The 13590-nt window shown below is 33.2% G+C and overlaps 1 protein-coding gene across 2 annotated transcripts in view; it reads right to left on the reverse strand.

Annotated features, from left to right (window-relative positions):
* Positions 1 to 13590, reverse strand: part of LOC121368237 (kelch-like protein 12) — a 151993-nt gene that overhangs the window by 127454 nt on the left and 10949 nt on the right. For both annotated transcript variants that reach the window (XM_041492876.1, XM_041492877.1), the window contains 3 exons: positions 8835 to 9063; positions 7642 to 7795; positions 5579 to 5796 (listed from right to left, as the gene is read on the reverse strand). In XM_041492876.1, coding sequence (XP_041348810.1) covers positions 5579 to 5796; positions 7642 to 7795; positions 8835 to 9026 — 564 coding nt within the window. In that variant the 5' untranslated portion in view covers positions 9027 to 9063. The remainder of the gene's footprint in view (positions 1 to 5578; positions 5797 to 7641; positions 7796 to 8834; positions 9064 to 13590) is intronic.

Raw genomic sequence — 13590 nt, forward strand, 5'->3', positions numbered from 1 at the left:
TACAATTTACACACGTGGCTACTGCAGTCATCCGATCGAAAACTGATGAAACGAGTGAGTCAAAGCCTGCTTTTTGTGTATGAGAGGTCAGCCTTGTTCTTAAAGGAGCCGTATCATGTTTATTTGTGGGTTTTCAAAAACATATTATTGTAAATAAATTTCTGGCTGAAATTTGGTAGTAGGTAGTCGGTTAGGTGATAGTGTGTGCGTGTATGTGGGTTGGTGTCAATGGTAATTATTTAATTAAATAATGTATAAATATGTCTGATTAAGGTACAGCTATTATAGCTCATTACCACTTGCGGTTATACATGTATTTATTATTTATTATTATTACAGGTATTTGTTGTTGCTGATGCAGCAGCAGCAGCAGTAGTAGTAGGTTTTGGGGCAGGTTTTAACAGAAGAAAGGGGAGAAATTTGATAAAAATAGGCGAAGTTCAAAATCCAGCTCAATTTGTTGTCGTCTGCTGGTCATTCATTTGTAAGGCTTTTGTTCACAATTAATATAAGTATTTTCACCAACAATAAAGTTAAAGCATGTCAGTATCTTAACAGGGTTTCTCCCGGAAAATTTTTTTGGGGTATGGAGCTATGGAATTGAATATTTACAATGTGTGTTGTGAATGCAACCGCAGTCGACAGGGGGTGGCACGTATCAAAATTGCAAAATGTACAATCACATTTTTGTCATTACTGATACGTTAATGGTTAAATAAATCAATCACTCAGTATAAACTACAGATGTGATAAGTAATAAATTTAATTAGGTAATTACTGTTTTATCAACAACAACAAATAATAAAAATAATTTTTTAAAAATGAAGTAAAATAAATGGATACCTGTGACTTCAATAGGAAAACATAATTTCTGGAGTTTACCAGGACACAAAATTTCATTTCTTTTCTTCTTTTTTATAAAAAAGAATTCTTTGTAATTGTTTATTAGTACCTTTTTTTTAAAAGTATGGCATTTAATTAAAATTAAAAAAAAATTTATAATGCCGACATCGATCAAGAATTTGCGCAATTGGTTCAGCAAAAATATTAGTAATTGTACTAAATAATGGTATTTCGTTCCAGGAACATACTTTTCCATTAATGTAATCACAATAAAATAACCATGCATTGTACATACCGACATGCTTCACACATGATATTTATAAAGGTGAAACAACAGCATGTATTCCGTATAATATCCACAGGTTTACCACTCGGTGTGATCACAGTTTTTCTTCTTAATTTTGGCAATTATCAAATGTCACAGATTCGTCCATCATTCTAATAATGCTTGATTTTATTTAAAAGGGATCTAATCAAAGAGTCATGTTATTTCATGCAGTAATACTGCGTGACAGAGCACTCGATTGTTTCATTCCTATATAGACACCACAGAGAAGCGAAACCAGCTTGCCTGACATATGGGTCTCTCTCCTGTAAACTATTCAACATTTATGAGCATTCTGTGACGTAGAACTAATTAATTAATTTTTAATTCTTTTCATATGCTCTCACATCCCTACATGCAGGTTGAACTATAAACCAAGGTTCATTGATGTAGAACTTATAGTTTTTGAGGAATGGATCTAAATGTGAAACTGTACGTAACACAAAACTTTAAAGGCACTCAGTCACAGATTTAGTGGGCCTTATTTCTCTAAATTATAAATATGGATTATAAATGGAAATTACATTAATATGGAATACCAAACCTCGTTATTGTATCATCCAAAACATTTTAATTGAACCACATTCGAGGGAATACCATGACACGCTTCTTTTTAAAATTTGGAACACTTCCTGTGAAAAGTCATAAAACATATGGCAAAACAGACTCGTAGTGATGAGGCTATATATACGACAGCCATACAACGTAGTTTTGAATTTTATATAAACGACAGCCGCGTATAGAGACTTGGCAAATGAGGGTCGGCTATATACAGGTACCAGTGCTCTACAAAGCGAGAAAAACACTCGCCATGGCAACTAAATACATTCCCTGGCATCTAAAAAATAAAATCACATTCGCCAACTGTCCAATAATTTTACTTTAATCTGTAAACAAAACTGGACATCTGAAAACACAGTGGACCAGTATCAATTTATCTTCCATAAAACGTGTTTTCTATCGGTAGTTTTTTTAAAAATAAAAGTTTGAGACGAGTTAATCGGACTATGAATAACGATTATCCAGTATTCAAGAGTAAACACAGTGACGTTAAGGGAGGTAATACTTCATTATGTTATCTCCCTTAACTTGAATTTCAAGCGTTTGGAAATAATTCGGCCCCAGTTCAGTTTTGGACCAAGTCGGCCCTGTCCCATTTAGAGCCATGTTTTATTATGTATTAAAATGAGATCATTGTCGAGACACTGTGTGTCTTTACTTGTCTGTTTGAAACTTAAACGTTAATTATTTTAAATGTTGACTTATATAGTGTTATGCTGTGCTCCAAATGTCTCGTGCTTATCGTGATAGCGGGTCCCTCCACAATAACGAAGTCTCCAGTTGTGAATGTCCAGTTGTGAACGTCGTTTAAATAAGATCGGAAGTCATTTTCACCAGTGCAGGATGAAAACATGTTTCTATTTTCATGACTCAACTTTAGACTGCTTTAAAGACACAACTATTTATAAAACAGTATTTATGGATTTACAAGGCAGTATCTGAATTTATTTTAATTATTTAAACCAAAAGTAAGGTAGCCAATTGGTAACTACTAGTAACACATTGAAGCCTGGTCGATATTATCGCAATGCTTTTATTTAACGTTTGGTTACTGCAATTTAAATGCCTATCTTAGCAGTGCCATTAAAATAGTAATTCACTTAATTTCGTTTAATAGAATTATTGGGTACGGAATTTGATAATGATATAGTTAATAGTCGTTCACTGTTTTAGTGGAACTGGACACAAACAGCAACTTGTAATTACTATTTAACAACCAGGAATTACCCCTTCATGGGTTCATTCAAATGCAGTCCTAATAACAATTACAGCATTAGTAATGTGCCGTAAAATGGCAGATGAATCGATTTAATTACAAGTAAATATTAGCTGGCTACTAAATATAAGTGGCTGGCGACTAAAATATTATACTTTACTGGCCAGGGAAGAGTAAATTTGAACTTGCTTTGTAGAGCACTGGGAAATATGAAAACATGGCAAATAATAAAAAATATATTATTGCATGACAAAGTAATGGCAAATAAGCTGAAATAAAATAATTTGTTTCTTTTTGGTTGTTTTTTGACAGATTCGAGCTACCATACACAGTATCACTTTCATCACATATGCATGGAATTTAGCAGGGGCTGGAGTCTAGACTATTACAACTTTATAGTGCTCGGTTTGAAAACAGGTAACATGTTTTCCAGTCACCAATGTGGCCTACGACCAGGCAGTAATTTTTTCGCTAAACATTTGCAAATTATTTTGACTGATTCACAAAGTGGTCATTCGGTTTAATGTATAGCATAAAAAAAAACCAGTGTACTGTTGAATGTTTTGTCGTACAAAGGTTGGCTTAATTAGTTGGTAGTTACAATTAGTTTCTCTTTGAGATAATCTACCTCAGCAGCTAATAATTTGTCATTTTTATTTTTGTATTTATTATTATTATTTCATTTTATTATTATTTTTTTAATATTTCTTTTTAGTACTGTGCTGGGCAATATTACACTATTAATATGTCTATGGAAAACATACACAAAAGGGTCTGCTTGATTCATATACAATCCCCCCTCTTCCTGTTCAGACCAGGCACTGTTCGTACAGTACTTAGTATGTATTCATCCTTTTCAAGATGGTTTGGTAATATGGATCAATGAAATACTTATTTACATTTTTGCTGTGTAGCGGAGGCTAAAAACATGGCCATTGTATATATAGCCACATCGTATATAAACACTGTCTAGTTCACAGTATTCTTTAAAAAATTTAACAATTCCTATCCTAAGCCAGCTGTTATGGAATATTTTGCATAATAATTAATTTGACAGGTGGAAAATGAAGGTGTTTGTGATCCAGATGTTTAGATTTTTTTGCGTACGACTAACGATAACTTTACCTATAGAGATGCAAAGGCCTAACTATTTGGGATTGTCGACATTTAACATGCTTCTGTTACTAAAATAAATTAATGTATAAGCTTATTATCATTCAGAACATGTTTTTATTAATTTTTAATAACTTATTTTCATTGGGTTTTTTTTTCTTCTATTTACCCTATGTCGCAGACAACGGTCATGTGGTCTCATTACACAAGCATGGTAAATTGTTTTGACACTGCGGTTATTCGGGGGATACCCGTCACATGACTAAAAAATAATATGTTACACCTCTGGTCTCCAAATAGCTGTTATTTTTCTCTGAATTATGGATCGTCGATTATTCAATTATTTTTTAAAATATCAATAATAAGTGGGATATGGAGGTTATGTAGATGGTTCAATAAAGTACTTTTAGGTACAAATCAAATGTATATATTTTCAGATAATACTTTGTTGGATCATTAATTAGGTCAACCATTCGTGATGAGGGCCTTTGATTTTGAGCTAAAAGCAATATATGCATATTTTAATTTTAAAAATTTAATTAATTAATTTGTAATTCTTTTCCCAAGCATTGTGATGAACATCCATACCCGTAGGTACAACTACATGTATAAAACAAGTTTCATCAAACTATGACTTATAGTTTGTGAGAAATGGAACAAAACGCAAAATGTTTTCATTGACCTAGGACAGTTTGTGAAAAACTAACACAAAAGTTGAAGCCATAATACATATATCTTACCTGTTTACTTTGTAAAGTCAAGACTTAGAGAATACTCGATGAGCTACGAGGCAATACCATTTATCTTGCACAAATGAATTGATGTTGTCCTTCCCAAACCTTTGGCGAGCGAAGGACAACATCAATTCACAAGTATTCTATTTATTACCCATTTTCAATATTTATCATTTTATGGAAGATTTTTCGAATGATACTGTTGTTGAAAACAAGTTTTCAAGTTCAAAACAAGAGGCAGCACTGCATCATAGCTGTGACGTATGTATCACTGATGACATATGTTAGTTATTGACATGACTTCCACCATAGAAACTATTCTTACACACAATTAACCACTTATACATGTAGTTTATGATGTCAAAACGTACACAAATGTATCTATGGGAATAAATCAGGAATTTTTCTTTCCCTAGGGAATAATCACTTTTCTTTCGCCACTTCTCTCTGCCCATATCGGTAATAAAAAAACATTCCTTTACTTGTTCTATAAAATGTAAAAATGGCTACACCACACAAGCTATCCTGCCGAAAAACTAAGGGTGATCAATCCTATGCAGGTGCTGATTTTGGCATTTATTTATTTTTATAACAAAATTATATGAATTAGCCACAAACTTGATTACATGCAGCAGGCCTTTTGGGGAGCAAATTGGGTGTGACATCACCAACTACACTCAAAGTGGTAACCTAACACTATTTGTAACAGTAAAAGTGTCACTGCAAAACCGCTCTAATCAAGTTTCACTGTACATACATGAAAAACAATTTTTCTAAATTATAGACCTGTAGTTCATCACTTCCCATAAGCCTCATTACTTCTTGCAGGGACAAAGATTTGAACTCCTCTTCATCTACAACATCTTCAAAGTGTCGTAGACTATATGACTCTGCAGCTTGCCATAATACATCGCAGGAGTGATTCTCAGCAAAAATCTTTATACCAAGGCAGTTGCTACAATCTAGTTGTTTTTCCAAAAATTCACAGCAGGCTTGTTTTACCCCTGAAAAACATTCATATTCATCAAATGATTTTTCACTGAAGACAAATTCATTGATCTAAAATTAGTCAAACATATTAGTCTGGGTCTACTTAGAACTAAAAATAAAGAAGAAAAAAAAAGAAAAAGGAAAAAGAGTCAATTAGGCATTTTTGGGTAGATTTTGTTTTTAGGTTGACCAACATGGGTGATTTTCTAAAATTCCAGAGGACCATGAGAAGGGGTGATTTGAAAAAAATAACTCATAAATATCAACTTTTTGTTTGTTTTAAAATGACTTATTTTGCATTTAACACAAGGACTAAGTGCCAGAATATATTTGTCTTGCATTTTAAAATAACAGTCATTAATTTAACAGGAAATATAATTTTATTAATAATAAAGGTAACTCTTACTTACTGCAATAATTTGTTTACTTTACGACAATAAGTTAACATTACTTGGAAATGGCGTAAACAAAATGGCGGCACCGATGACATTTGCATGTGATTTGTTGGCTATTTTTATTTGCAAAGCAACTGTTATATACATGTATATATGTACATAAATGCTTTTAAATTCTACATAGTTAAATAATAGATCTATTTTTTTACTACTTTACAGTTATTCATTTTGTTATTTTATGAATTAAAGTTGAATTGAATTTATTTATTTTGTAGTGATTGTTGTCAAATTAATACCCCCACAGGAGATTTGGCTTAAAAAAAAAAATTCCCAGGTTAAAAGGGTTAAAATTGTTTTAGTATCAGCAGGCCATATGCATCAAATAACCACCATGGATAATTTTGAGAAATTCCTGGGGGTCATGAGGGAGGAGCCACTTTGAAGGAAGGGATGTAATCACAAATAGCAAAATATATACAGGGCTCAAAGTTCTCAACCAACTGGATTTTTAATAATCGTAATTAAAAATTATAGTCAAGTCCCACATGTGCGACAAGAAAAAGTGCAGAACAGATAGATGACCTATGTTTGGCAACGCAGTCTCGAACTCCAAAGTCTGTTAGTTCTACATCTAAACTACATGTTTCATTGGACTGGGACATACATGTAAATGAGCATAAATTATACTTCACGTCATGACAACATGCTTGGAATCGGCGACATCATCAATTAGTCAAGTAGGCAAAACAAGACAACGAAAATGGATCGCAATAGATCACTTGAGCTACTGACTCAGGTGACCTAAAACAGAGTTTAAGTTAGATACAGCATCTGGCAACTGTTTGGTTGTTGGAAATTGACAGTTTTTAAAATTAAGTCCACTCTAGCCCTATCCTCACATATAACATACACATGTAGGATACAACTAGAGGACACTCAAGCTACAATAAATTCAGCATTTTTATCTAGTCATTTGTATAAACATTTTAACATTTCGTATAAGCAGGGTTTTTTATTACTCCCCCACCCCCTTTTGTTCAGAGTATAATTTCTGGTGCTGAACAAAAATTGTGCTCACTAGTGTGCTTGAACATTAAACTGATATATGCAAGTTAATTCCAGACATAAGACCCGACAGTCATTTGTGGGCATACCAGGACTAGCTCTGGCACTCACCAAATTCGCCAATTGCACATTTCCAAAACAAATGGCAAATTTTATTTTAATTTGGCGAATTAATTTCATGTAATAATTGAAATTTTGTTACAAAATAACAGGTTTTCTGCAATGTTTGAAGTTTAATAAATAATATGCATGCATCCATCCATACATACATATGCCCTGCATACATACAAACAATTCGAGCTACATGTACTATCAATCCAAACTGTACATGTAGCTTTAAAGTTTTATGTATGTATGCATGCGTCCATATATATATTGGAATAGTGTTGTTCTGTTTACCTGTAAGCTGAAGAAGGCAAGCAGCAGGTAACAGTTCTTGCACATTCTCTACACTGACATTAACAGTTTCTGTATAAACAAAGTCTAGCAGTACTTTGATCACATTGGCGGAGATGTCGTGAAGCTCAATTACAGACTGGCTTTTCTCAGACATCTGAAACGAGTAGTTAAAAACAAGTAAGAAAATGATTATTGTAACCAGTAATTAATGAGTTATACAGATATATTAACCACATGTACTTTCTTATGGGTGCCTATCAAAAATGTGTTATTTACAATTTAGTGATTAATGAAATGACTTCTGACATTAGAGAAGAAACGCTTTGAAAATACATTAATTATCAATCTTGATGGCATTTTGCTGCTATTACCATTATTTTGTGATAGAACTACTTTTACACTAGTTAGATATGATCAGCATTAGAAATGCGTATTGTTCAAAGTTACTTATTCTTTGTTTTCCAGTTAATGTGTTTTTTGTTGTTTTTTAAATGTTTTGAAGACAAATTTTATTTTAAAAATAAGAAACAAATTGTCGTTATTTACAAACTACATGTATTTTGTTTTGGTGTATAGACATTATCCGTGGTAAAATGCTCGCTTGATGTGTGGACGGTCTAGGATCAATCCCCATCGGTGGGCCTACTGGGCTATTTCTCCTTCCAACCAGTGCACCGTGCATGACTGGTATATCAAAGGCTGTGGTATATGCTATCCTGTCTGTGATATATAAAAGATGCCTTGCTACTAATGGAAAAATATAGCGGGTTTCCTCTCTATGACTGTCAAAAAATACCATGTTTGACATCCAATAGTCAATTAATAAATCAATGTGCTCTAATTGTGTCATCAAACAAAACTTTAGGACATTAGTTTGTGAAAACTGCTCCAGAGAAGCATATAGTACCAATTAAGTTTCAGAACTATCAGATCAAAATTCGAGAAGACAGATTAGCTTTTAAAGTTTAAAAACATTTAACAAAAATCATAAAATATTTATCTATCAATTTATGGAGGGTACTAGGTTTCAGAACAATTCAATCAAAACTGTCAGAGAAGACAGACTTCAAACTCATTTTACCTATCATGAATGCAAAAAAAACTTACATGTACATGTACATACATGTAAGTGTAAAAATTTAAATTCAGAATACCCAATAAGAAGTACTTTGGATGCCATCTTTGTCTTTTACCTCATTTGTGAACATGGCAAAAAAGTAGTCACTGCATGCAGCGAGCACTATACGATGAGCTGCAAAAGACTGATTTTCAACTCGAAGCTGTACGTCACAGAGTGTTTCACTTTTCCTCAGATTGTTCATAGTCATTAGAATAGACTTGGCATGACTGTCTGTGAACACCTGCATCTCTCCAGTCATCGGCATAATGTATTCTTCAAATGCAATTTGAGTAAACTTGTTTCTGAAAGAAAACATAAGAGTTGTACAAAGCTATTGATCTTGTTAAAGTATCAGTATTTCAAAAAAAAAAAATTATATCCCACTGCATCCTTTCCATTCTCTCCTTTGAATTCCATCTCATTTCTTCCCGATCTGGCAACTCCTGCTATCTTTCAACTCATTTCACTGTCCACCTCCACATCCCAATCCTGGTCTCCAAACGCGACAGCCCCTGCGCGTGCTGTAACCTCACCGTGGTGCAGGGGTGTAACATTCTCTTTGAGAATGGCCAATACAGCACAAATTGAAGTTTAGAGTAAAATTCGGTGTCCGTAAAATTCTGTGATATTTGTATTTGTATTTTTGCACAGTTCTTTACACTGTTTTTGTTTAAACCTTGAATTTTTATATTGATGTTGATCATCACTTTATTTATTTGCATTACCATAGTTTGACACCCAATAGCCGATGTATTTTTCGTGCTGGGGTGTCGTTAAACATTCATTCATTCATTCATTCATTCCAAACGCGACAGATGCATGTCTCTAGTGGCTATCCGTGCCACACATTTGCCATTTTCCCATCAGCTTTAGCTGTGGGTTTAGTCTGATCACTTCAGAGAGAGTTCAGTAGTTACTTCTGGCATTGTTAATAGGCACCTGTAACCACCTACTATGCACCCCTACTACCAGAGGTCGTTAGTTAGTGCTGTGGGTCAGACCAGCTTTATTAGCAGCAGAGGACAAGAATATGCCAGGTGGGTGCAGGGATGTACACAGAGACTGCACCTGTGGAGGAAGCTGACACAGGTAGGCGATGGTGTGAACAGCTCAGAGGAAACTGATAGGGTCGAAACAGATTAAAATCGTGGAAGAAATTGGAAAGTTTTTTTATATTAAGATAATGAGAATGATAGGCAGACAGTGATAGATGAGAAAGATGAATGAAAGTGTGAGCCAGCTTAAACGAGATTTGAACCACTGTCGTCAGCTTGGTTGTCCACTAGACAACGGAGTTCACTTTAAAGCATCAGTGTATTAATAAGTTATAGCATGTAGATCAGTAATGAGTTTTACATTAAAAATATGACTATTACTACAATATGTATAGTTAGCAGTACATTTAAATAAATAATAAATAAATATTCAGATAAAAAATAAAATAAACAAGAGTACCGGTGCGGTACATGATACGCCCATCAGGAGTTTGATGGAAAACCATATCTATATTAATGAATATGTTACAGGTATGATTCAAGTCTAATTATATGAAATGTATGCAATGGGATGGATGAACAGTTTGTTTTGGACCAACTGCCATCCGAAGTTGTTCCTACATGTGAGGTTTGATGGTCCTGTATATGCATCTGTATGCAAGATATGGTCCGGACAATGATTTACTGTTTTGTGCAGTAGACCATGAAAAGTAGGTCACAGTGACCTAGTAATAGTACGTGACACACCACCATCCCAAGTTGTTCCTACATGTGAGGTTTGATGGTCCCGTGTGCATCTTTGTGCGAGATATGGTCCAGACAAAAAAAGTTGACGGACGGACAGATGGACAACACTATACCATAATACGACAATTCATTCAGAAGGACGGACATTTGAACGGACAACGCCATAATACATTATATAAAAATCACCAAAGCTACATGTATGCGAAAAAAATATAAAAAATAAAAAGAGCCAAGAAGTTTGTCCTATATAATCCAGCAAAATTTCATAAACCATGCAATAAACTGCTGACTGCTAAATCTATAAAGCTACATTTGTGTATTTGTTGGAACAGTTCCTTTTTTCTTGATTGCTTCATGTGATACATTCAACAATGCAAATTTCAGCTAGATATTGGTACTTTGTTCTTTTGACATTTTGTGCTTCTAGTAAGGAGATTCAGGTAATTGTCACTATACACATGGCTTCAGTTTACTCGATTGTCAAAAACATTTCCATTGATCGGCTGTTGACAAATACAGTCAATAGACAAACGTCTTAGTAATTAATAGCACAAAAACTATAGATAATACCGATTTCAGGTTGAAATGGAGAATGCAGAATGATAAACTCAGTTTAATAAACTCGGGATTTAAAAATATAGAAAATGTAAAATATATTCAGAGAAAAAAAATAGTGATAGAGAATTTCGAAAAAAATCTGGATATTTGGCATCAATTCTGGAATTCCGGATATGGGTTATAAATTCTGGATTTTTCGGAAAATTCCGGAAAGTTGGTCGCTCTGTTAATAACCTATATTTGGGAAAGTAATTTTACCACTTTTAATTTGCAACTAAGGTGCTAGAGTCACGTAAACAAATTTATTCATCATTCTAGTTTATGAAAACTACCAATTTTTAACAATGAAGTCATGACCATAAAGCCGTAATTGACATGTAGGTATTGGTTCTATAGACCAAATCAATTCCTATTGCCGATGTTAATGTTTACTAATAAAACTGATATATGCAGCATATCAACACACCCAGGAAGTACAGCAATAAAAAGTGTGGCACCTCACATTTAATTTACCTCCAAGAAAATTCTTCTTTGGTACTATGCAACCTACATGTACATATATATAATATGAGTAATGAAAGTGAAAATTAGTTTATCATATGTTTTTAAATACATTTGAACCACCAATGTAGCACAGAACTGTAGTTTAAAGTGCTTTAGAATTAGGTAGGCCTCATTGGTTACGAGAACTACATTCACATAACTGAACAATCGGTTACCTAAGTAAAAATCACGTGAACTGATTTCCGGTTATCTAAGATTTTGAAATATTATCCCCTGTATTGACATCAAGTGTTTTAGTGATGGGTGTTGGTAAAATGCGGGCCGGACCATAATGCTTGACAAAATGAATTTTCCTTAAAAAAAAAAAAATAAACAAAGTGTTTGTCAACTCTTAGTTAAGAAACTTGTATATATTTTTTCATGTATTGGCCATAAAAATGGAAAATGATGAACCGCACATGCGCGGTAAGATACTTTTTGCAAAAGCATGCACCTGTACAGAGTTATAGAAGCATTGCATTCTTTCCTGTTAATTGGAAGCTGCTTCACTTTTGTTTACTAGAATGGGATGTCGATCGTACACGCTATTTAATGTCTATAGTGCTCACAGTGCAAAATTTTGGTCATGTATTATATTTCACTATGTGGGCCATTCCATGGTAATGATTTAAGCCAGGATGTCACATTCTGACTCCTAGGTCCTTCAGTAAAAGTCCTTTTTAAATAAAAATGCAGTTTTATCATTTATTATAGACTTAATACATATAGTAGTATAAGTATGTCAAGACTAATTTAGCTTTTTGTAAAACAAATGGACTTAGAAAGTGAAACATGCCAGGATGTGATGAAAATGGACATCACTTTTATTGAAATACACTGGTTAACACAATATCCAGTCTATTTCTGAATGCCATATAGCAATTTACTAAAACGTTATTCTTTATGATGTAATATTTACTTTTTAAAACTTCAGTACGAGCCAGGAAGTGACTTTTTGTCCAGTTCACTTATACAACTAATAAATGATACATGTATATGTATATCAAATACTACTAATGAAACACTGTTAGTTTATGAAACCAATGTTATTAACTTGTTTTAAATGGTTTTTATTATCAAAATAAGTGCATTAAATCCTAATTAACTGAATTGTCTTTGTGCAAAAAAACTAAAAAAAACTGAATATATACTTTAATAACCAGCGACCATACTGTCAACAAGATTGTTGATCCTGATGTTGCGAAGTCTGGTACAAATGTATTACATGTACTTTTTCATTGGCTGTGGCATCAACTTTTGCATTTAGCTCAACATTGAATTTCGTATTTACATGTACATTGTACAAATGTAGTTCCATTTCTTATAATCTACAAGTCATGTATTAGTAAAGCTTCATTCATAGTTATATTTATGAATGTTCGCCTCAAAGTTTGTTTTTCAAACTTATTTAAAATATTAATTTAATTTTTTCAACTTTAATTTTTTTGTTAACATGCATAAATTTATGGTAGGCAAGACATTTAATTCCATAGAATTCTTGTTTGCAATATTTGGCATATATTTTTGAATTAATATATCATATTTTGCCTTTTATTGGTATTTTTATGATCATCTGCTTTAATTGGAATTCAAAATATGAACCCCAGTCAGTAAAGAAATTATAGCTTTTTGACAGTTTCTTCTTTCTGTTCATCATTAACTGATAGGCCAAACTGTCAACAATGTATATTAATATTAATTGTTGATGGATGACAATAGCAAGAATCTCAACGATAACATGACGTTGCTTCTCCAGTCCTAGCTCAGACTGTGCATTTTAAATATGACGTCATTTCATCATCTCCTTCTAGTTGTGGCTGAAACATTTTGAGTTGGGTCTTGTTATAATAATATTCATAAAGAAAACAACAATAATATGAATAATAAAGAAATTATTACACTCGTGTGTAAGTCGTACTGATTTTACGAAACTTGTGTCAGGATTCATGGATTCTTTAGCCTGGTGGCGGACTATAGTAGAAATTT

Source organism: Gigantopelta aegis, chromosome 3, assembly GCF_016097555.1.
Source record: "Gigantopelta aegis isolate Gae_Host chromosome 3, Gae_host_genome, whole genome shotgun sequence".
Classification (NCBI taxonomy): domain Eukaryota; kingdom Metazoa; phylum Mollusca; class Gastropoda; order Neomphalida; family Peltospiridae; genus Gigantopelta; species Gigantopelta aegis.